Here is a 24,900-nt window from a genome sequence, read left to right as displayed (position 1 = left end):
GGTTTTGTTTATTAAACGCTTATGCCATGTTCACGGTTTGTTTTTTCTCCTGTAAAAATACAGGAACAAAGGCATTCTCTAATGACCTTCATCATGGGAGGTCTATGGCCTTCCACATGTCACTGTTGGGATCCACTGATCCCATCAATTCACCCCAGCAACAGGCTAAGCAGAAACTACAGTCCCGAAGGCAAAAAGATGCTGCCACAGTTACTTGGAACATTCTGAGTTTGCAAAGTTTTACGTCTACACACAAGCACTGTCCCAGGGTTTTATGAGCATTGGTTGCACCTGTCAAATGCCTGGCTTGGTTTGCTCAGATCTGGTGGAATCAGTGAGGTAAAATTTTCAAAAGTGCCTAAGCGATTTAAGAGCCTAAGTCCCATTTTCAAAAGTGATCCCAGGAATCTAAGCCTCATTGAAAGTCAGTGGACTTACTCCCCCTACTCCAGTGGTCCACAAACTGTTGGGGGGGGGGGGTGAGAAGGGCAGGGGGAGCATAGAGGAACATCCAGTGGGGCATGGCAGGACCCAGGCCAACCCCCATGAGGGAGTGGGAAGGGAGCATCACCCGGCCCTGCTCTGCCCCCAGCCCCTGGCTGCAGCTGCAGCCATGGTTCTGCTCTTGGCCCCTACTCCCAGCTGTGACTTGGCTCCTGGCCCCCACTCTTTGCCACTCCCGGACACTGCCTTCAGCCTGGCCACAACTCCGCTCTGGAACTGGGGAGTGGTGGGGCAGGGACGCCAAGAGAAAAAGATTGGTGACCACTGCCCTACTCTAAGTCACACTGGAAATTGGGCCTTTCAGACATTTCCAAAATATTTACCCATACAATGTCTAACCTATGTAGAGATGAAGTCATGAGAATACTAACTCCATCCCCAAATCTCCTGCTCCCCAGCTGATGTGCTGGGCAGTATGGGAAAAGTACTTAAGGAATCCCAGAATGCGATGGTACAACCCTAACTATCAAGCATGCTTCCTGTGGAAATGCCAGAATAGCTTGGACAGACAGTGTTGCTGAGCAGATACCAGGAACAGGTAAGAACTATTTCACAGAGCAGATGTCTCAGCAATGGCTGCCTTGCACAACTCTCAATTAAGCCACATTTTCTAGGTCCCTGCCATAAAGACAGAAACTGCGTGAGGATTTGATCGTAATAAGCCTCTTTAAACCCATGCAGTGCTCAGCTGGAATCAGCAGGTCCTGGCTTCCTTGGCACTGTCCGTCTTTTTCGGCCTCACAAACCCCGGAAAGGTGGACAAGTATGAGGTTTACATTTTACAGTACGGAAATTGAAACATAGTGAGACAAAAGATAATAGAGCAAGTTTGTGATGCAGCTAGGACTATATTCCTGAACTCATCTCCCCCTTGCCCAGCTCTACCCACTGAATGACGATGCTCCCCCTAGCCGAGAGATATGTTTTTGTTTGTACCTGCATTGCAAGGTCCAAGAGTTCTTTTGAAACATGCTGATTGGCTCCTTCCATATTTCTGACAAGATCACCAGCAAAATTACTATCCTTGGGAGTCAGTAAAGTGTAAGCTATTCCCTTCTCACCAGCCCTGCCCGTACGTCCAATTCTGTGCGTGTGAGTGTCTATGTCACGGGCCACATCGTAATTGACCACGGTCTTAATGGAAGGAATATCCAGACCACGAGCTGTAACATAGAGCAACATGACGATCAGCTTGATTATCTTGAATTAACACGAAGAAATCCCATCCAGATGGACCTGGGCCACTTTACACAGCTCAAACAAGAGAGCATTTTGCACTAGACAACAACCCATTTAAGCCAACCCTGTTGTAGCTGAAACCACTGGTTAGCTGAAGTTTAATGACAGCCACTCAGACAACACTACACATCAGGTTAACAGGATCATGGACATTAGAGATGGAAGAGACCCATTCAGTCAAGTATGTCCCCTATAAGGGTGGGGAAGAGTGCCTTACTAGAGAATACAGCAGATAAAACAACACGTTGTTTTAGTCAAAAGTCCAGGATCTAAAAACTGTTTTCCTGAAAGTTTCTGATGTCGGTTTCCCCACTCCTAGAAGACTATTTAATGTCCCAACTGATTTTAAGCTACCAGACAGTCAGTACTTCATAAGGGAGCAGTTAACCTTTTCTAAGAGCAGCTGGCAAGCAGATCCGTAGTCTAGTATTGCTAGAACTGAAAATAAAACGCCTCTCCTAGTACAGCGTTCTTTTGAAAAAACATCTGACTATTGTTCCTAAGGCTACAGAAGCCAACCCTGCTACCTTTTGTTTACTTCCATTTCTATGCACGGAAAAGTAACATCATCAGCAATGCACATAACTGCAAGGTGCTGTGCTTCCCTCAGTGAAGACTCTGTGTGCGTGTGTGTGAGAGAGAGAGAGTTAGTATTAATACTTTGCACTTTTCTATCCCCCTTCATCGGACTTTCTCAGAGAGCTCACAATCCCGTGACGTGGGTAGTAGCCATTTTATAGATGCAGAAACTGAGGCACAGAAAGGCAAAGTGACTTGCTCAAGGTCACATAAGCCAGTAGATCAGAACCCAAAGCTTGCTGACCTCAGCTTAGTCCAAACTCCCTCTTTAGCTACATCCTGAAACAGAGCAATAGGGAAAGCCTAACAGGTAGCACACATGGATTTGTATGTAGAGGTGGTTGGAGTATTTTTGCCTAAATGAAATTTCAATGAAGCCAAAATGTTTGGGGGATTAGGGTACTGGTCTGGGATGCAGGAGATGTGAGAGACCCAGGTTCAAGTCCCAGCTCAGCCTGATTTGAAGTGATCTGGGATGAAAATCTCTGCTCTGAATTAGGCAGACCAGGGACTTGAATCTGTTTCTCTCATCCCAAGCCAGTGGCCTAACCTCGGGCCTATAACTTGACACCCTTTCCCACCCCCCGCAACACAATTCATTTTTAAGAAAACACTCCAAAGGTTTTGTTTTCATTAAATGGGGAACAAAAAACAAAAGCTGCTGCAAAAACAGAATGCTAGTACTCTGGTTAACTTGTTTTTCATGTGATCATATTAAAATGTCCATCTTGTGTAAGACACTAGGTGATAGGCTGGAAAAAAAGTCTTTTGTTTAGCTGCAGTATAGTCAGTCAGCTGCCATGCAAGTTTCCCTCATGTTGCTCTCACCAGGGTCAACTGTGCACATGGCAGCATTTAGTTTCTATGCTGATTCATTAGCCCCTCTGTTGAGGCTGCCAGCTTGTATATATTAACTCTAATGAGAAACGTGTTCCCTACCTGCCACATCAGTAGCAACCAGAATTGGGATCCCCTTTTTCTTAAAGTCTGAAATGACTTTATTCCTTTCGCTCTGGTCCATGTCACCATGAAGCAGCCCTAGGTTATGATCCTCCTGCTTAAGGTTATTGGCCAGCTCCTCTGCATTTGCTTTCTTGGTGACAAAGAGAAGAACACTCCCAGAAGACGTGAACTCCACCAGGTGCCTGGTCAGCCAGTTCCACTTGCTAGGACCAGAGGGGAGAATCTCCACAATTTGTGTAACATCTTCATTTGCCTATTGGAAGGAAAGAGAAGACAACAGTTATAACCTAGAGTGGTAAAGGATGGCACAACAAGTACAAGGCAGACACTGAATGCAGCACAGGGATTCAAATCAGAAGTGTAGAGGCGAGGGGGAGGAGTAGGATGAAATGGGGTGAAGTTCCCCTTTTGAAGAAGTTTCAATTTCAGTTTGTATTTATTCCCTTGCCTTGTCTCTGAATACACTGACCCAATGGGGCACAGAAGGCTGGGACTGGCTGAACCATCAGTGTGGGAGAGGCAAAGCGCAGACCTTGCGAGGATGCTTCTAATGTTCTACAGCACCACATTTACCATTTAAAACAGACACATTAAGCAAGACAAGGATCAGAGAGCAAGGGAATAATCAGGCCTAAGGACATGGAGAGGGGCACTCATCAGAAAAATCACTGGTGCAGGATCTGAGGAAGAAGGTTCCTCTAGGAGTTATGACATTTCACCTGAACCAGGGTAAATCGTGGTGTTGGTGGGGTTCACTGTACAAACTCTACATTGAACCAATAGGAGTGGGGGACATGGCACCTTTTTTGGGGGGGGGGGTGTGCGCGCGCTCTGATACAAATTGTCCCAAGGAGGAGAATGTTTTCAAAACAGTCATAATTTTGCCCAAAGAAACCAGAATATCTGCATTGCCCTGCAGCAACAGAAGGGGCACTGTCTGGCTGAGCTAGCAAAGAGGTTCCTTTTCTCAAAGGCAGAACGCTTGATCAGGAAGCTGAAAACCAAAGGGCTTTCTTTAATCAGCCATTAATTTTCTTTATTAATAAAACATAAGGCAGGATGTGTTGCCTTAGAAGGCATGTGTACAGATTTCCGTAGGGAAGGATTCTCTTATAAATGTCCTGCTGTACAGTTAGATCTCAGCAATTTGCATATATTACTTGCAAAATTTCTTCAAAGCAGATGTATGCCTGTCACCTGTTTGCACAATTAGCTGACACGTAGCTGTTATGCTGTTGCCAAGCGAGTAAGTAGCCAAAATCCCCACATAAACCAGCTGGAAGCTTTTATATTACTAGTTTCATGAGGAGCCTTACAATTGTAAAACCATTGCATAGGTTTAATTGATTCTTTACATTTTCAGGGCAAAACACAGGAATTCATCCATATGAGTCTCAGAGTAACAAACTGAAATGCCAAACTGCCATGCACTGTGCTGAAAATGTACTTGTGTTGTGTTGCCAGGATTAGACATATACTAACTTAAGAGAAAGAAAAAAAAAGACTTATTAGAACAAAATGTAATGAAGTTCTAAGTTAAAAAAAAGGGGTCTAGATCTTTTCTAGCTGAGTAACAAGGCTAGTAACCTGTTAATCTCCAGGCAATCAGAGGCTACACCAGGAACTAAGGGCCTGAGCCACTGAAGGTAATGGCAGAATTATCAACTTTGATGGAAGCAGTACTGAACCTTAAGACAGTATTGGGATACACCCACAAAGACCAAATACTATCATTTATTTATTACTTGTATTATGTTTTCATTAAACGCCTGTATCTAAACCTTAGGCACCTAGATCTATGATGGTGAATACAATCAATGGCCAAACTGGGAAAGACTTTAACTTAGCAATTTATGAGTTATTTTTTCTCTAGAGCAATTTTCTTAGTATCAGTGTTGCTCCAGGCATTAATAAAAGCTCCTATCACAGTAAGGATGCTTAGTTCTACAGAGAATTACTACAGATAATTCTTTCCCAGGAGTCTGGCTGGTGGGTCTTGCCCACATGCTCAGAATCTAACACCACCATATTTGAAGTCAGGAAGGAATTTTCCCCCAGGTCAGACTGGTAGAGATCCTGGGGTTTTTTTGCCTTCCTCTGGAGCATGAGTCACTTACTGGTTTGAACTGGAGTAAATGGCTGTAACCTGAACTCTTTAGATCAAGATTTGAGGACTTCAGTAACTGAGCCAGAGGTTACGGGTCTACTACAAGAGTGGGTGGGTGAGATTCTGTGGCCTGCGACATGCAGGAGGTCAGACTAGATGATCATGATGGTCCCTCTGGCCTTAAAGTTTCTGAGTTATCGTAAAATTAGAATATAAGTTTTTTTAAATTACATTACTTATTTTTTCCAGACCTCGTGTTCAAGAATGCAAAATATTTCCTCCTGGCAATCAGTGACCACAGCTGTAGTCTAAGCTTTAATGTAAATAACATAAGACGACAGAATAAGATGGTTTTCTCTACCATCTTTGAATTCTCTTTCAGAAACAATGTTGCAGGATTACCTCTCCAATGTCTCCCTGCACCACTCGAATCGGGTCGATCAGGATATCTCTGGCCAACTTCTCAATCTTTTTACGAAAAGTGGCACTGAACAAGAGAGCTGGAAGGAAAAGTCTATTTGAACTCTCTGAAGAGTACACTCCCTTTCTGTACTATGAAAACACTTCTGTATAGATCTAATTAACAAGCTCTGTACAAAAGAAATAAAAAAACTGTGCTAGGTATTAGGGATTCTGAGTCATAGTCAATCTTTTACCAAGTTTAAGGCAAATTTCCATCAAATCCCTTAGCACAAACAGCGCAGGCTTGTATTAATTTTCCAGAATACTTTAAATACATATACAGGACAAAGGCTAGAATAAGAGCATTTATTCAGTTATCCAAAAACAAGATGTGGAAAGACGGTAATGCCGCATTGTATTCCCATGGCGGCTTCCATCAGAGGATCTCACAGCAAATCAAATATTACGTCTGTCTATCAACTCCTCTCTGAGCTAGGTATTAAACAACACTGAAAACAACTGGAGCTGAACTCTTGAAAGTCTTGCCCCAAGTGACTTATCGAAGGTCAGAGAATGAGTCAGTGGCAAAGCTGGAAATAGAATCCAGGAATCCTGGCTCCAAGACTCTTGCTCTAACTACTAAATATCAACGCCTCTTCCTAGCTTTTACCCTGTGGTAGTTTGTTTTGAAACATGCTTGTACTTACTTTGTCTGTCAGGGCGCACATGGCTGGCAACTGATCTCACTTGGTATTCTGAGAAAGGAAAGAAAAAAACAGCATATAATCAAAACCTAGTACTATTTCACTAGTGAGTGGAAGGAAATCTAGTCAAGCTTTTTGTGCGTTCAGCGGATTTAAAAAAAATAAAATAAAGGATCCATAGTACTTTTTATACATACATACATATTTATCTATTTTGCCCTAGCAAACAAAAATCTGAAGAGGTTTCTTGCTGTTCACACTCACTAATCATTGGTTTATTAGAGGTTTCAGAGTAGCAGCCGTGTTAGTCTGTATCCGTAAAAAGAAAAGGAGTACTTGTGGCACCTTAGAGACTAACAAATTTATTAGAGCATAAGCTTTCGTGAGCTACAGCTCACTTCATCGGATGCATTCAGTGGAAAAATATAGTGGGGAGATTTTATATACACAGAGAACATGAAACAATGGGTGTTACCATACAAACTGTAACAAGAGTGACCAGGAAAGGTGAGCTATTTTCCCCTCCCCTCCCACCCCCGCTCTCCTGCTGGTAATAGCTCACCTTTCCTGGTCACTCTTGTTACAGTCTGTATGGTAACACCCACTGTTTCATGTTCTCTGTGTATATAAAATCTCCCCACTATATTTTCCACTGTATGCATCCGATGAAGTGAGCTGTAGCTCACGAAAGCTTATGCTCTAATAAATTTGTTAGTCTCTAAGGTGCCACAAGTCCTCCTTTTCTTTTTATGGTTTATTAGAAGCCAGCTTACTCCACCTGAGACTTCAGTAGGCAAGTGTTTCAGGCCAGCTGATGAAACAGATGAAGATAGCACAGTAAATGGTTTTTGGCAGAAAGATACAGAAAATTGATGCACTTTGCAAAGCAACTTTGGTTGTGAAACAGCATTCAATACAGCTTCTGAGAGGGCTGATTGACTTCCAGGCTAAGTGTTAGTGCCATGACCGTAGAGCTAACCTGAGATACAGACTAAGCAAGGCTGCTTCCCAAAAATGAGGGAACAGTGTGTGCAGTGCTCCAATTCCTTCCACTCCTAACTCTGAATGGCCCTAATACAACAGACACTGGCTTGGGAAGGTAAGCATTCCAGTTCAATAATCTTTGATGGGGGGCACAAAGCAACGGCAATCCCATGCTTGAAGTTGCAATATAAAAAGAAAAACAAACAAGAACTATCTAGGGCACATTTAAAAAAAAAAAAGGTAATTCATACTTACCAAATTATCATGGAAATTTACAAGCACAAAACCTTGCCTGCTCGTTTCCATGATGATTATCACAGAAAAAAAATTAATGACATTGTATTCACCCAGCCAAAAAAACAGTTATTAGTAAAAATGTGAGGCTATCAAAATGCTCTAATTTACTTTATTTGCTCAACAATCAGCAGAATAGCTCAGACAGCAATTCCATAGCAAATTTTATGCCCCATATTTCATATTTAAGTTAAAAAGATTGAAGAGTTGTTTATTTTATTATTGCTTCCAGGTTGCATTTGTTTGTTGCCAAAATGCTGTTTCATAGCTCCCTTCAATTGTGCTCCTAATTAATCTGAGTGCACGTCCCTGCACCTCTTACAGTACACTAGCAAGCCTCTCTCCTCTTTGGTTTGCTTCGGCCACTGGAGAGTCAAAGCTGTGCTACATCAAGGCAAGGACCTTCTTTAACGACACTGCAAAGCTGTACACAAATTCAATGCACTGATCAAGCATGTAACATCTCAGTGAAGTAGGCAGGTGTTACTACAGCATCCCAACTTATCCATGCATAACTGAGGCACGGGGTGAAGGGACTGGCACGACGCCACTCAGAAAGTTGGAGGTAAAAGTCAGGATTAGAACCTAGCAGTTCCTGAATCCCATTCCCATGATCATTTTGCTAGACCTGCCTGGCCCCTTTTCATCAATGCTAAAAGGTCATGCCCTTTAAATGCATACCTAGCCAGGGTTCTGTCCAAACAGACTTTTCTCAATGGATTTCAAAGTTCTGGTAAGCTACAGGAGTTCCATGCAGCCAATTCAGATTGAAAATTGCGTACTCCTACTTTATGCTGTATGGAGGCTTTCATTCAATACATACCAAAACCCATGTCAAACATTCTGTCTGCTTCATCAAACACAAGATAGGAGACTCTTTGAAGATTGGTAGCTTTCTTCTTCACATGATCAATCAAGCGACCCTATGAGAAAACAAAAATTAAAATCCACAAGCCTTTAAGTGTAACATAGGGGTTCTCAAACTGGGGGCTGGGACCCCTCAGGGGGTCATAGGTTCTTACATGGGGGGGTCGCAAGCTGTAAGCCTCCACCCCAAACCCTGCTTTGCCTCCAGCATTTATAATGGTGTTAAATATATAAAAAGTGTTTTTAATTTACAAGGAGGGGTCGCACTCAGAGGCCTTCTATGCAAAAGGGGTCACTGGTACAAAAGTTTGAGAACCACTGGTGTAACAAGCGGCATCTTTGAGGAAAGTGGCTACTGCTCTGGTATTTAATCCTCACTCAGTATAAATCATCATGATACTAAAAAAGAGACTTTAATAGAAAATGTCTCAATGCTTCAGTCTATAACAGACCATTGCTATTCATACAGCAGTTCTGTATCAATTATATTTTCAAGTCAGCGGAAGTAAGATTCCAAATACATCCAGTTAGTGTGCCTGGTAGACTAAGTTTTAAGGCTGGGATTTTCAAAAGAGCCTTTGGAATTAGGGACCCAATTCTTTGAAATTCCCATCCCAGCATTTAGGGGCAACAATACAAAATGATCCTCTACTCTTAGTTTCATTCATGTTTGAAGTGAAACATGCACTAGAGACCCCACATCCAACAGACAACCCAGTGTTTAAACTGGTCACTACCTTGTCACTAGACACATACCAGTATAATTTTCTTAGATCTTAAAGGCATAGCTACCTGGAACACTAAATTTTGCTGGGGCCCTGTATAAAATAGGTCTCTTTGGTGGGCAATGCAAAAGTGCTCCCATCCAGTATATTTCAGTACTTTGTACACTCTAGTTTTAAATGACTCATATTAAATGATTTCTACCACTTCCACAATCTAACAGATCTCCCAGTTAGGAAATGTTCCCTGATATTCCACCTACAGTTTCCTTCGCTTAGCTGCCTCTCTTTAGACTTAGTTATACCACCTTGGATCACTGTAGAGTACATTTCTACTCTTCTTACTTTTCAAATTGTAGACATGTAGCTTTATTAGATAGAGGTCAAATACCCTGTGCTTTTCCTCAATAATTGGTCCAGAAATTTTTCATGTTTTGTTTTCACTCTGGTTGTCCATAACAGATAATCACTAGTGTTTCTTTCAGTTTGTCCTTTCTCATTTACCCACAGAATACTGATCTTAATTATCAAAATGTAAATCACTGGACTTGTGAATATTTTTGACATATAATGGTTACCCACTTATTTCTTTCTCCCAGGAATCAGTGTAAACTATGTGGTGGGTACGCTGCTCAAGTTCTGCCCACAGTTACAAAATAGCTGGCTGTTTCTAACTGGTCAGCAGTGAATCAAAGTTAACAATGTAACTTCAAATTACTATCATTAGATTTCAGAGTTAACACACAAGCAAGGTAATGGACTGTTCACGCCTTTCAGTATTATTGTTGCACGTTGTCTACTGATTCAGGAACACAACACTGGAGCTGGTCACTTTCAAAAGGTTTTCATCACAATCTCAAGGATAAGAAATCAAGTGCTGGTACCAAGCATGCCTCTTACTGACTCAATCTGACCATGTTCTTTCTCATCTGTCCTATTTAGAGATTACCCCTCTCAAAGTTTCCAGATTCAACAATGTTTTCGGCATGTTTGTTAAAGCACCTCCTAAGCTGTTGGTACTAAGGAAAGCTGCAGGGCTTGAATAGTTAAAGAAAGAGTTCCCCATCACCAGGTTTCAAAAATATGTCTCTCAATTTCAACTTAAATGAAAGCCAGGACCCTAAGCCACAGTGCAGACAAAAGAGAAAGGTTCCATCATCGTTAAGATATACTTACTGGTGTACAGACGACTATCTCTGCCCCTTCCTGCAGAGCTTTGGCTTGTTCCCACATACTTCCTCCTCCATAGACAGCTACCGAGCGCAGGTTATACGCTTTACCAAAGCGTTTACATTCAGCATGGATCTGAAAGTTGCAAAGAAAGCAAAGCACAGCTCAGATTAGACACTCAAACGAAAGGCCTCTCACTCTTGGAAATATCATCTAATTCTTAAATCCCACCATCTCAAATTTGGGCTTAATGTAACTCAAGGGAACATATTACAAATCCTCAAGCTTGAATTCTGAGCTCAAATACATATGTGAAGCTTCCATTAACTTTACTTGGAAACCTATCCATGCATCCAGCTGCAGAATTTGGACCATAGCATTTAAACAGAACTTTTCGACTTCAGATAATTTTACAAACATTATCTAACCTCAGCAATGTCCTTTTGAGGCATATATTGCTATATTGTATATTTAGCATTCAGGAAAAACATAGCTAACATTATTATTAGTTATTATGACATTAGTAGTATTAGGGCATGCCAATATCAATATGATACAGCATAGGTCAGCATTGTACCAATCCGTAATTAACATACACGTTTTTTATAGATTTGACGCCTGCTTCCTGGGGCTACTCACTCCAAAATACTGCAAACAAATATTTCCATGACAAGAAGAGTGCTGTCTAGATATGAGAGTAGGGGACGGGGAACTCAGATTCCCACGTTCTAGTCCTAGCTTTCACTGACTTGGGTGACCTCAAGCAAGTAATTTTACCTCTTTATACTTGTTTCCTCTTCTGTAAAAGAGAGGTAATATCAACCCACTTCATAGGTATATTAGATAATTAGTTAATATCTATAAAGTTGGTTGAGATCCCAGGATGAAAGGAGTTACAAGTGTAGAGCATTATCTTAAATTATAAACTAGTTATAACACACAGTTCCATCTTTTTCAACAGACTATTGCAGTTTATCTGCTAATTTCTCTTGCACAGAGATCTGCCATGTTCTATGAGGAAACAGTGCTAACATACATACTATGTACCTACCTGTTGGCAAAGCTCTCTGGTTGGGCACACGATCACTGCAATGGGACCATCCCCTGGCTCCAGCTCCTTTTGATCCATGATGTGGATCAACATTGGCCAGATGAAGGCTGCGGTTTTCCCACTGCCAGTCTTAGCTATGCCAATCATGTCTCTGCCACTTAATGCAACTGGAACACCCTGAAAATAAAAACACATTCTAAGCCCATGTGTCAGCTAACACATATATAGCCTGATAAAGCAGAAAGATGGAAAGCCCATACGATCAGGGGGACAAGATGGCACAAGGGATTGGTAACAGGCTATACACACTTCCATATCTAGGTTGCCAAGTTCAGTCTGGATGAACTTGTTAGAGGACTGAAGTTATTAGCACTTCAGGGCTGTTTTGGCCTATGTGAAATAAATGGCAAGGGTTCAGTACAGTACATAGTGCATAAATATGCATATCACAAACACAATTGAAATTCCTTTTGAATCTTAGCAGAGGGGTCAAGAGACTGAACAACGCTCTCTAGGATGTGTCCCCTCCCTCTTGGTCCAGATGTAGGCACACTGGTGGGGTGGTGAAGAGAAACTTTCACTGCTCCTGACCATACTACACCAGTACTAATCTTTGATGTACTCACTTTACCCCTAAGCGCTGCCAATCCAGCATTTTTCAGCAGCAGACACTTTTATACGCCGCAATATAGACTAATCTGGCATACACCAACTCCTAAACACAGCAAAGTCTGAGGAATTTTATCAATGTTAGACATAACTTTAAAAAATCCCATATATTTACTAAAAAAGGAACAGGAGGACTTGTGGCACCTTAGACACTAACAAATTTATTAGAGCATAAGCTTTCATGGGCTACAGCCCACTTCATCGGATCTATCTATGCTCTAATAAATTTGTTAGTCTCTAAGGTGCCACAAGTACTCCTGTTCTTTTTGCGGATACAGACTAACACGGCTGCTACTCTGAAACCATATATTTACTGCGTTCTTAAAATATAAAAAAATGCAACCACAGCAAGGTTCGCTATAACCTTACACTACTGACTCACAGTCTCGCTCTCCTGTTCTAACCGGCTGTGTATGCAGTAGAATCCCTTGCACATGCACTGCAATACAGGTGGGCCCACTTCACTGAGGCAATGAGATACAATTTCAATAGCCAAAAAACCCAAAACAAAACCAAAAAACCCACTTGCCATGTAGCCTACCAATCCTGCTCATGGTGCTAGTTAGGTGTGAACTGTTCGCTAGTATGAGGTTCTCCATGTGCTGTTCTTTGTTCACTTTGTGCAACACTTATTTTTAAAGCAACATAGTAAATATAAAAAGGGAACATCTGGCAGTGCTATATATTCCCCTGAGCAACAGGCTAATGGCTCACACCTGCTACAAATCCTCCTGGGGGGGCCAATTAAAAAAAAGACTGGGGACTTTATTTACAGTTGATATTTAAAGTAACAGGTAAACCTATTTTTAAAAATAAGATTAAAGTGACTTGCAAGGATGTACGTGAATTATTCCTTAGGATAGCTTAATATAGGTGATCACAATTGCTCACAGCTTCATGTGGACTAAGGGTCATTTTTGCCCACATCTCTTCTGCTTTTAATGCTAGAGGAATAGGAAGTAATAGTACTCACCTGACATTGTATAGGAGTGGGCTGGGTATACTCAGATTTCCGAATTTGATGCATAAGCTGTTCATCAAATCCAAAATGAGCAAAACTACTGCCAGGTCTGGGGGGAGCGGCACCAGAGACCTAGAAATAAAGAGATAAATGTACAATACAAAATAAAAACTAGGAATTGGAAAGAAAAAATCAGAGAAGTCTTTACACAAAATTAACATAACATTTTTGTATCAGAAGGTGGCACATTTTCATTTTGACAGACATAAGGTTAATGCAGTGTAAAAGCCATAAGATACAAGTTTGGAGCATTGTGGACTACAGGAACATGAATAGCAGCGTACACCAAAGCTTTGTCTTGTAACTCTTCCAGGTAGATGTTGCAGGAGCAAAGTACAAGATTTCCTAAGTTTGCACTAAAGTGTCCACTGGAGGAGTTACAGCGCAGCACTTTGGTGGTATGCTGCTATGCACAACCCCATAGTCCAGAACCGAGGGGCAGCACAGACAAGCCCCGAGACTCTCAAACCCCTGTGTGGTAGCTGGATAATACAACTTTTTTACAAACGGGGAAACTAATGAGAAAGAGAAACTAATAAATAGTCTGCCTAACTCATACAGTGATTTACTTGGGACTCATATCCAGGCATTCTGACTCTCAGAGGTAGATCATCTCAGTTATTTTTTATTTACTGCATAGGATAAAAAACTGCGGAACTGGGCATACACAGCATGAAAAAGATTACTGCTCTGGATTCAACACAGAACTATTATTGCATAATGAAGGAATGAGTTTGAACAATTAAATTAGGTTTGAAATGGTTAATTGTATTTAATATTTTACCATTACAAAAAAAACCAAACCTCAAAATAAATGACAGTGAGCATCTGAATTCCAAAGGACAGAGCACAAATGACAGAGCACAGATTCCCTTATCAAACATTACTATAGTTTCACTTCTCCACGACACAATACCTTAGTCTAATTGTACTACTTCTGTTTTTGTTTTCTATGGCAAGCAAACTGCTTCCTCGGGAACCAGAGTTATTAAATTCCCAGATTTATAAACACAAAGCAACATCCCTAAACTTAACTATGACACTAAACTAGTGTGGAACTTCTGAAAGCATATACTAATACATTTTACTTTATTCCTCTATGCATAGGTTGAGTGAGCTAGACAGAGTTTTAATGTTGTTAGATAAAGGAGATGGGTTTTTTATAATGTGCCTAGACCAATGGGCAAGCATGTTTAATATAAATGAAGGACACTGTTTTCCTCGTATTTGCAGACATGTACCATATACATATTGAGTACATACAAACCCTTTAGGAAATGTAAACTGCACTTGAAATACATTGGCTAAGATTTTCAGATGTAACTGATGGTCTTGGGTGTCCAAAGGGCCCCAACTTTCAGGAAGTGCTGAGCACCTGCTCTCTGAAAATCAGACCCCGTTAGGTTCTCAAGTGGTCTCAAAATCACTGTCCTTTGTGAAAGTCTTGGGCATAATAACTACTAAAGTAATCCCAAGGGGTGAAAGTGAGGGGCCCTGGGAGTATGGTCTTATTTCCAGCTTACCCGTAGATTCAATTTATGTCGTAGTTCCACTATCTGCTGTGGGGTGAGGCTGCTGATTTCTTCGTGCTCCTCGTAGAAGTTTTTCTCAAATGGAGGGTATTCAATCTGCAGGTTCAAATACTCACAGTTAGTCAAGAATCCATTCTGTACACTAGATTTTGGCAGGAAGGTTTGTCCTTTTCTGAGCAAAGTCTTAATCATCCCTGAAGTTAGCCCACAGCTGGGCTGGGAGGATGATTGTTTATTTGAATTAATTTCAAATTCTTGACTCCACTACTGCCCTGGACATCCCTGCCACTTATTCATCATTCTGTAAAATACTACCTTAATTTCTTACCACTCTGTTCCTTTTAACTCTCACCGGTAATCCCCTAGTTCTTTTCTGCTCAATTACTTCAAACAGATCAAGATGAATTTTATAATAACTGTTAGCTAACTTAAACCTTTCAATCAGGTAGCTATTTTGAGGTGCTCCACAAATCTGGCTCATTAGGCTGAGGAACACACAAATTCCTTAAGTTAAAACCCAGTAGAAGAAACTCCATCCCTACCTCTGAATGATCAATAGGTGGAAGAGGATCTATGACTTTTTTGGATGGCGCAATTGGATTCCCATCACTGTCATATTCCAAGTTATCCTCTTCCTCTTCTGGGACCACACCAGCAGTAGGATTTTCTGCCATGTAGCGAAAATAAGCTTCCTGCAGCAAAACACATCAGTAAAATCACACCCAAATACAATGGGAGAAATACTACTGTATTTTTGCTTAACTGGTGCATATATTAGATGGTCGCTCGCTTTAACACCTACCATTGAAGGACAACATGTTCACTAGAACTGGCTCTTCTAGTAAACAGCAATAGTAGTAAAATCCAGAGGAAAGAATCAGAAGAAATGAAGAAAGCTGCTATAATGTTCACTTAGTACCACAAAATGCTTTAAAAACTTTTTTCTTCTTCAAAAGACTGATTAAGAACTGTTTGTACCAAGAACTGTCATGTGTTATGCTTTATTAAATGGCAGGGTCTATTCTTACATCCATAAAGACTACAGAACAAATGCTGCCGCCTTTTAAACATGGAATTTTGAACAAAAAGTCACTATACGTTCAATTATTTTTTTTAAACACCCCCCCTAAAATGCCTCAAATGTTTATTTTTCACCTCCCCCAACCATCCTCTGAGAGAGGAAAAGGTGTTTTGCTTCAATGTACTAATGGACCGTCAACACCCCATTTAAATGGGAAAGAAACAATTCCAAAAAGAGAGGCACAAATTGGAATTCACTGAAGGCACTGGAAGATCCCACCCTACGCATCTAACAAAGATGCACATCTACTGTGGAGACTCATTTAGCTCTCACTGTTAATCTGCAAACCAAAACATTCTCATGGGGAAATGAGCGTCTCATCTGACTTCTCAGCAAAGATTCAGGGGCCAGATTTCCAAAGTCCAGTGTATGTACCTGCGTGCAAATGTTTGCACTTGTCTAACTTTCGCATGTGCATTCAACAGGCCAGTTAGCTGCTTAACTACCCATCTGTGCATATAATTTGCATAGTCTCAGGTATTTGCATGCATAAATTAGCTTCACTCAAATGTATATAGTTACAGCACATTGGTGTGGTCCTACATTACTGAAACTAACAGAATAGTTACTAACAAATCACAAAGTATCAAATAATTAGGACATGTCAAATAAATGAATAAAGTACATTTTGAAATGAAGTCTCTTTTCTTCATTTATTATCTGTGTTAGGGCACATCTACAAGTACACTTACTGCACGGCAAGCTAGGGTGTAAAACTGCAGCAGTCCCAGCATGCTGCACAGTAAGTGTCCATGTGGACCCTACTGCAAAGCATAGCAGGGAACTTTTAGGACATTCCAGCAGAGTTCACCCAAAGACTTAGTAAGCAGCATGCTGGTGTGTTGTTGACTCAAACTCCAGCTTGCTGCACAGTAAGCGTAAGTGTAGACATGACCTTATTGTATTGCCTAATTCGGGACTGGGGCCCTAATTATGCATAGAGAGGAAAAGATGATCTCTGCCCCCAAAGAGTGACAAAATTTGGCTGACAAGTCATCAGAGTGACTTCCCATGATTCCACTGTAGCTCTGTATTAGATGACTATGATCTAGATGGAAGAACAAACTGCCTCCAGGCATAGAAGCTCAGCACAGCAACTTGGCTGACCTAGCAGCTGATGAGTGGGTAATGTTTCTGAGAAGAGGGATCTCAGACAAATTGAAAAAGATTTGGTCTAACTTTCTAGAAACCTTTCATTTATTCCTAACAGATGGAAACCGAGACATCACTCTCCTCTCCCTCCCATTTCTTTTCCTTTCTGTTCTTCTCTTTTTTGGGGGGTGGCGGGGGGAGGGTGTGGAACCAATATAAATAAAAGATATTACTGTAACCAGTTTAGATGAGGCCCAGAGGTATTGAAAACTATGTGTATTTTAAACCATATCAGCTGAAAGATCCTCTCACATACAAGTTAAGGAACTGTGAGATTTTTCTCCCAATATTCTTTATTTCTTTTCTAAAGCATCTGGAAAGGCAGGGACAACAGGGAAACTAGTAGACTCTCTCGATGAACTTCCAAGTTTGTTTCAAATGGAATTCAAGTTTTGCTTGTACCTAAGTAGTTAGATTTTGGGGGGATAAAATAGATAGAAAGACTGCATAGGAACTCACTTGGTCATCTTCCTCTTCAATGTCATCTCGAATACCCCTGGAAAAACAAGCGGAGAAACAAACTTCCCTGCAAATGTTCCACATACCCAGCTCTGTATTGTCACTTGAGTAGTGATGAGCTCCATGCTTTAGTGGAAGACACAACACTAACAATATCAAGCAGCAATTAAATCAGTGTATAATCCCAACCCACAGGAGCTTTCATAATACATAATCCTGCACAAGCATCTTTTACTTCCACTAGCATGGCTGAAGATTAGGAATTCTTTGATGTGGATTCTACTGTGAAAGTTTTTGAAAAGTGAGCATTTTGGTTTAAGTCCCTGGCATTACCAAAAGATGTTATTACAAGCCCATAACTAGAGAGGGACAGGAACCAGGAAGTTTGAATCCAGTTCAGGGCTTCCCCAAAGTCGGTGGTGGTTTGGATCCAGTGTTCTGTTTCAGGCCTATGAACAACCTGATCAACGCCATGCAATATAGACTACACTAACACATCTGATGTTCACAACAAGTATCAATGGTACATAGTTATTTCACTTGATCAAGACAGACAAGCAATCTCCCCCCTTGTAAATCTGCTTCTGAGCTCAAAATTTCCCAACTGTGGGGAGCAGCATGTGGCACTGTTCTTAACCCCTGAACTAGGTTTAGAAGAATCACAGTATTTACTGCAAAATTGTGTTTATTTCTAAATTTGTCTGTGCTGCAATGGTGCTTTCACCAGATGATCCCAAAGGAGCCATCTATTCTAATAAATATGGTTTTAGGCAAAACCAAACATTCCTAATCACTGGGGAACAAATAGCTTCATCTGGGCCAGTCTGGCAAGCTAGTAGCAATGAAATGTATTGACATGCAAGGATCTCAGTTTAATCCCTCAGTCTCTAGGTTTGCCTGGCCTGGGATTGCTGGGCAAAGAGTACCTGAATCATACTTGGGAACAATGTCCTTTGGATATTGCTCAGGAAGGCAGCGACTGGCTTTGTAGGGAGCTATACCCAGTTTTCCTTGGCTTGTGTAGATGGTTGCTGCAATGTAGGGACTTTGAGTACAGGGAGGGAAGAAAAGGCGTTGGTGATCCTTCCCAAATAAAATAAAAGCCTGGTTTGTTTTCTTATAAGTGAATCTTCCAGTATGTTTTGTTTTGGGGTGCCTCAAAGGATTCTGCTAATCTATCATCTGATTCTATTTTACTGTACAAAAATTTACAGCCACTGGAAGGGATTCTATGCTCTGGTTATTCACTATATTTACATGACATGGATCTAAAGAACCAATTAAGTTTAATGTAAAATGGAGAAGATGGTTTTTATAAGCCTTGAAATGCTCTAAACACCCTTACAAGGCAGGATCTGGGAGATACAGAAGAGAGCTTACTTTGTATTCTTTCTTTCCTTGTCTTTCTCTTCAAGTCTCTTCATGTCTCGGGCTGCTTGATCCTAAGAGGACACAGAATTGTATCACATAACAACCACAAGGATAAAGCTTGGAAAGGAAAAATCCTTATTGCAATGTTTATACAAAGTGATGAATGACCTTGCAAAACATGATGATAAATCTGAAGCGGGAAACAGGAGTCAGTCATATTGTAATAGGACCGAAGTAATCAGAGCTAGGTTATTCCATCATGCCACAGGAACAGCACTTTTGGGATTCAACAGTCTCTCATTCCATGTCCTATTATGCTAACCATATCATGCCACTGACTAATCCTTTGGGAGTTCTCAGGCCAACGTTTTCCAATGCTGTTCTTAAAAACAGTTTTCTTCGCACATCGATCAGGAAAGCTGTGCCAGCACCAATTGTCTTTAAACATAATTGCAGCTAGCAGAGTTGATGCCAAGGCATACGTCATTAAGATCAAAGTAACAAAAAAGCTTAAAATACTATCTTTATTACTTACAATGAATGGCGTTGTACTGCCTGGTTAGATCTTTGGCGATGTTATAGTTCATCTGAAGGTTGAAGGCAATTTGGGTGAAAGTAATCATGAAATGATAGATTCCATGATTCTAAGGAAAGGAAGGACAGGAGCAGAATAAAGACAATGGACTTCAAAAAAGCAGATGTTAAACTCAGAGAATTGGTAGGTAAGGTCCCATGGGAAGAAAATCTAAGGGAAAAAGGAGTTCATGAGAGCTGGCAGTTTCTCAAAGAGAGAATATTAAAGGTGCAACAGCAAGCTACCCTGATGCAAAGAAAAGACTGGAAGAATAGAAGGGAAAGATAGGAAGAAGGAAAGAAGAAGCCAATATGGCTCCAATCAGAAGCTCTTTAATGCCTGAAAATCAAAAAGGAATCCTACAAAAAGTGGAAACATGGACAAATTGCTAAGGAGGCGTACAAAAGAACGGCATAAGCACGTATGGGACAAAATCATAAAGGCTAGGGCACAAAAAGAATTACACCCAGCAAAGGACATAAAAGGCAATAAGAAGAGGTTCTATAACTACATTAACAGCAAGAGAAGGATGAAGAAAAGTAGAGGTCCTCTACTTAGAGGGGAAGGAGAACAAACAACTTGTGACATCAAGAAGGCTATGATGTTTAATGCCTATTTTGCTTCAGTCTTCACTATAAGAGGTTAATTGTGATCAGAAACGTAATAATTAATATTAACAACAAGGACGACGGAATGGAAGCCAAAATAGGGAAAGATCATGCTAAAGAATATTTAAAGAAGTTAGATGTATTTAAGTCAGCAGGAGTTGATGAAATTCACCCTAGGGTACTTAAGGAACTAGCTAAAGCTTTCTCAGAACCTATAGCAATTACTTTTGAAAACCCTTACAGGGCAGGTGAAATCACAGAGGCCTGGAGAATGGCAAACAAACTACCTATCTTTAAAAAGGGGAACAAAAAGGACTCAAGGCATGACAGACCAGTCAGCCCTAACTTCAATAGCTGGAAAGATACTGGAACAAATTATTAAACAATTCATTTGTAAATACCAAGAGGATAATAGGGTTACAAATAATCACCAAGATAGATTTGTCAAGAACAAATCATGCCAAACCAGCCTAATTTCCTTCTTTGACACAGTAACTGTTCTAGTGGGGGGCCTATAGACACGATGTCTTGATTTTAGTAAGGTTTTTGACACAGTCTTACATGACATTCTCATAAGCAAAATAGGGAAATGTGATCTAAATGAAATTACTGTAAGGTGGGTGCAAAACTGGCTGAAAGGCTGTACTCAAAGAGTAGTCATCAATGGTCCACTGTCAAATTGGGGGGACATATTTAGTGGGATCCTGCAGGGGACTGTCCTGGGTTCAGCACTATTCAGCATTTTTATTAATGACTTGGATAATAGAGTGGAAAGTATGCTTATAAAATCTGCAGATAGCAGCAAGCCCGAAGGGGTTGCTAACACTTTGGAGGACAGGATTAGAATTCAGACTGCCCTTGACAAATTGGAGAACAGGTCCGAATTCAACAAGATGATTTTCAATAAACACAAGCGTAAAAAACTCAGGAAGGAAAAAATCAGATGCGCAACTACAAAATGGGGATGAACTGGCTAGGAGGTAGTGAAAAAGGCTCATATTATTCTGGGATGCATTAAGAGGAATGTCATACATAAGACATAGAAAGTAACTGTCCTGCTCTACTCAGCACTGGTGAGACCTCCATTGGAGTACTGTAACCAGTACTTGGTGCAACACTTCAGGAAAGATTGACAGATTGGAGAGAGTCCAGAAGAGAGAACAAAAATGATAAAAGGTATAGAAAACTTCACCTATGAAGAAAGATTGAAAAAAACAGGGCATGTTTAGTCTTGAGAAAAGAAAATTGTGGGGGGACCTGATAACAGTGTTCATATATGTTAAGGACTGTTACAAAGAGAACAGGAATGAACTGTTCTCTATGTCCACTGAAGGTAGGACAAGAAGTAATGCACTTAATCTGCAGCAAGAGAGATTTAGGTTAGATATTAGGAAAAACGTTCTGACTATAAGGGTAGTTAATCTCTGAAATAGGCTTCCAAGGGAGGTTGTGGAATCCACATCATTGGAAGCTTCTAAGAACAGGCTGGACAAACACCTGTCAGGGATGATACGCTAGGTATACTTTTGACCTTCCTCAGTGCAGCGGGCTGGACTAGATGTCCTCTCAAGTTCCCTTCCAGAATTACATGTCTATGATTCTTTCGGTAATTTTTTTTGGCTTTAGTCACTTTTAAATGGTTTTTACACATATTGGGATTTTTTAAAAATTCTCATGAAGATAATAGACAAGGACTCCGATATACAAAGTACAGCCTTATCCATGTCAACAGGTAATAATATTATTGTAAACAGCACCTTGAAGAGCACTAATATAACCCTTAACCTTTTGTATATTTATCTATGTTTCCTGCTCTTAACAGAGGAGTTTAACACCTAAATTCATAAACACTTAATGAGCTGGGGCTTGCCTCCACTTCAGCCATGAATGCTTCCAAGGGATCATCTTCACTGTCAGAGTCTCCCGATTTGGAATTAAACTGCTGGCGCGTGGGGGAATTCTCTGCAGGAATGTATGGCAAATCAACATTGCTGGAATCTTCCTCTTCATCCTCAAAGTATCTGACAAGTAAGAGAGAGTAGTTTATAGCACAGTAATGGGCCAGGTCAGCACACAGCTATAACAAGTCATGCAGTGGGTCTATCTGTTTGTAGAGCCATTGGTTTGAGTCTCTGTATAACTGACTGGAGTGAATAACAAAACTTTGTATTCATCTAGTTTTTTCCATTGAAGGACGTTGAGGTGTGATCCCCTCAATGTGTGTATAGGACTATAAGAAGGGTTAGTAAGGAGGCCAATGTTTTCAGGATGCTGGCAACACCCAACTGTATCTTGTTCGACTTGGATGATGCTGATCAGTGCCTCAGCCAGTGTCTAGCTGAGACTGAAGTATAGATGAAAGTAAGCTAGTTGAAACTCAACCCAAACAAGATAGGAGCAAGGGGAAGCAAGTGGTGATCCATCTATCAATCACTGTCGTGTCTGACAGCCTCACAATCTTTTTAATATGTTTAAATACGTTCTACAAACAACAAACTGCGGCACAGAGATTAAATGACTTGCCAAAGGTCGCATAGGACGTCTGTGGCAGAGCAGGGAATTGAACCTGGGTCGCCGAAGTCCCAGACTAGTGCCCTAAGGAATGGACCACCCTCTCTCTTTATAGACGAGGCAACTTCAGATCATTTGACAGAAGGAGTATATCTTGCTAGGGTTTGTAACATAGGGGTGATTTTAGACTCCCAGCTGCTATTTGACAATTGTGCGACAGAAGTATTCCAGTCAGTTTTTTACCATGTGTATATGGCTAAGAGGTTGTGACTTTTCATTCTGGATGGAGACTTTGCCACTGTTATCTATGCTGTTATTACCTCAGTTTAGACTACTGCGAGTGCTCAACATGGAGCCACACCTTAAAACCATTGAGAGATGCAGTAGGTGCAGAATGCAGTGGCTTCCTTACTGAATGGGGCATCTTGCTGGGAACATGTGATAGTGGTGCTGCAGGAGCTGCACTGGCTGACTGGAATTTTGGGTGCTGGTTATGATCGATAAAGCCCTGTATGGCCTGTGACTGGCCTACTGGAGGAATCGCCTCTCTCCCCATGCCATTCTGCCATAGCTGAAGTCAGCAGGGATGCTCAAGCTGGATTCCCCTCACTGTAAAAAATAGAGGGGGAAGCTGGCAGGACACGGGAGCTCCAAGACTTTGGAACTTGGTCCCCTTGTTGGTCTAAAATAGCCTGAATTTAGTGACCTTTTGAACATGCTGCAAAAGACGTTCAATTTGGGCTTTTGGAGGAGGCGACAGGCATACTTCCCACAATGATGAAAGGGTGGAAAGGAGTTTTTGAAGGTGGCTGGTTGACTCAGTTCCTACTGAAATGATTACTTAAAATGTACTGGGATTTTATTATATCCACTAATGACGTGTTACTGTGCCTAGATCCTTGAATAGGCATCTTCTTATTATTTTAAATCTAAATAATTAAAATAAGCTTCACAAACAACTCTCAACATAGACAAGGGTATTATTCCCCTTTCACTGAGAAGAAAACCCAGGCTCAGACAGTTTAAACTATTTCTCTGCTTGTTAGTTTCAATCAATGAAATTTGCTCCTTGAAACCTGTAAAACAACCAAATCTAAAACAGGACACACAAAAAAAAGTATCACAGCTTACGCATTCTCCTCATCAAAGTTTGCTCGCTTTGATCCAATTTTATAGAAAGAAGGGAGCTGAGGCGGTGCTGACTTCCCAAACGCAGCTGAAGAGCCAGGTGTTCCAAAAGCACTATGGGACTGTGAAGGGAGTTTTGGTTCCTCTTTCTTTCCAGGGGCTATGGCAAATCCTCCAAAACCAAAGCCTCTTTTGGTGCCAGGCCCACCTTTGTTCCAGTTCATGATGTCAGCAATCTCTCTGTTACGGTCAGAATATACAAGTTAACATCCCCTCTGTTATAGTTTGCCAGATACAAAAGGCACAAATTCCTTTGACCAGGGCTTCCTACAGTCATCTGAAGATGGATGTTTGAGAAGATAACCCCAACTAGGATTTTGGCTTTGTTCCTCTACTGAAAATTATAATATATTCACTTTTCATTAAAGAAAAATGAACAGGTTGCTGTCCAAAATATTACATCGCTCAAAAAGTTCCATCAATCAAAAAGAAATACATGTTACCAGGTTTATAGATAGAAAAGTCTATCACCCGTTAACACAATGCTTAACAAACATTCCTGTCCTGTAGATTTTACAATCCAAGATAGACAAATAAACCCAAGGCGAGGTCCCTGAACACAAGAACCGATATGGGAGGAGAAGTGGAAAGTCAACTGAATAAATATTTTGCATTTTTATACAGTCCCATCCCTGAATGTGTTATAGCTTTGTAAATACTGCACAGCTGAAATCCAGCCACCTTTAGAGAGGAGGGCAGATAGCACATAGCAAACCACACAACCGTAGGGGGAGGGGAAATGTTGGTCAAGAACAAAAAGTCAAGCCTCATTTAAGAGGTGTGCCTTAGGATATTTAAGATACACGCAGAGTAGACAGCACCTCAGTTCTTGAGGTCACATTTGAAAGACTCCCACCCAATCTGTTTGCACAGAACTCACTTTTCCATGTCAGGAGGATGAAGGGCTCAGTTGTTGATGCTGCTAGGATTTGACCCTGATTCCATGAAGTTTAGTATTTTCCCAATGCTTGGGCAACTAAAGTCATACCTTCAAGGCACAAAAAAAAAAGGGGGGGGGCATGATGCACAGCCCTTTCAAGTGTGTTACAGTCAGAAGGCTCCTAGTTTAGCAGTCTTATTAGGCAATTCTCTGCATTCACTGGGACCCCTTCAATGACATTAAGGTGCATAGCTAAGAGAAATAACTG

At 41.0% G+C, this 24,900-nt stretch overlaps 1 protein-coding gene across 5 annotated transcripts in view; it reads right to left on the bottom strand.

The window, feature by feature from the left end:
* DDX42 (DEAD-box helicase 42) overlaps nucleotides 1-24,900 on the bottom strand; it is a 34,459-nt gene that overhangs the window by 5,759 nt on the left and 3,800 nt on the right. For 2 of the 5 annotated variants that reach the window (XM_073326266.2, XM_073326267.2), the window contains 15 exons: nucleotides 24,633-24,740; nucleotides 23,696-23,932; nucleotides 21,924-22,074; nucleotides 18,881-18,942; nucleotides 17,501-17,537; nucleotides 15,351-15,500; nucleotides 14,800-14,904; nucleotides 13,229-13,348; nucleotides 11,587-11,763; nucleotides 10,542-10,670; nucleotides 8,600-8,699; nucleotides 6,502-6,549; nucleotides 5,795-5,892; nucleotides 3,262-3,538; nucleotides 1,441-1,667 (listed from right to left, as the gene is read on the bottom strand). In XM_073326266.2, coding sequence (XP_073182367.1) covers nucleotides 1,441-1,667; nucleotides 3,262-3,538; nucleotides 5,795-5,892; nucleotides 6,502-6,549; nucleotides 8,600-8,699; nucleotides 10,542-10,670; nucleotides 11,587-11,763; nucleotides 13,229-13,348; nucleotides 14,800-14,904; nucleotides 15,351-15,500; nucleotides 17,501-17,537; nucleotides 18,881-18,942; nucleotides 21,924-22,074; nucleotides 23,696-23,932; nucleotides 24,633-24,640 — 1,926 coding nt within the window. In that variant the 5' untranslated portion in view covers nucleotides 24,641-24,740. Of the gene's footprint in view, nucleotides 1-1,440; nucleotides 1,668-3,261; nucleotides 3,539-5,794; nucleotides 5,893-6,501; nucleotides 6,550-8,599; nucleotides 8,700-10,541; nucleotides 10,671-11,586; nucleotides 11,764-13,228; nucleotides 13,349-14,799; nucleotides 14,905-15,350; nucleotides 15,501-17,500; nucleotides 17,538-18,880; nucleotides 18,943-21,923; nucleotides 22,075-23,695; nucleotides 23,933-24,632; nucleotides 24,741-24,900 lie in introns of those variants that run through there. The other 3 variants (XM_073326269.2, XM_073326268.2, XM_073326270.2) reach the window with 2 other exon arrangements.

The sequence above is a fragment of the Lepidochelys kempii genome, chromosome 27 (genome assembly GCF_965140285.1).
Source record: "Lepidochelys kempii isolate rLepKem1 chromosome 27, rLepKem1.hap1, whole genome shotgun sequence".
Taxonomy (NCBI): domain Eukaryota; kingdom Metazoa; phylum Chordata; order Testudines; family Cheloniidae; genus Lepidochelys; species Lepidochelys kempii.
The sequence above is the reverse complement of the archived record's forward strand: the minus strand, read 5'-3'. Positions and strand labels throughout refer to the sequence as shown.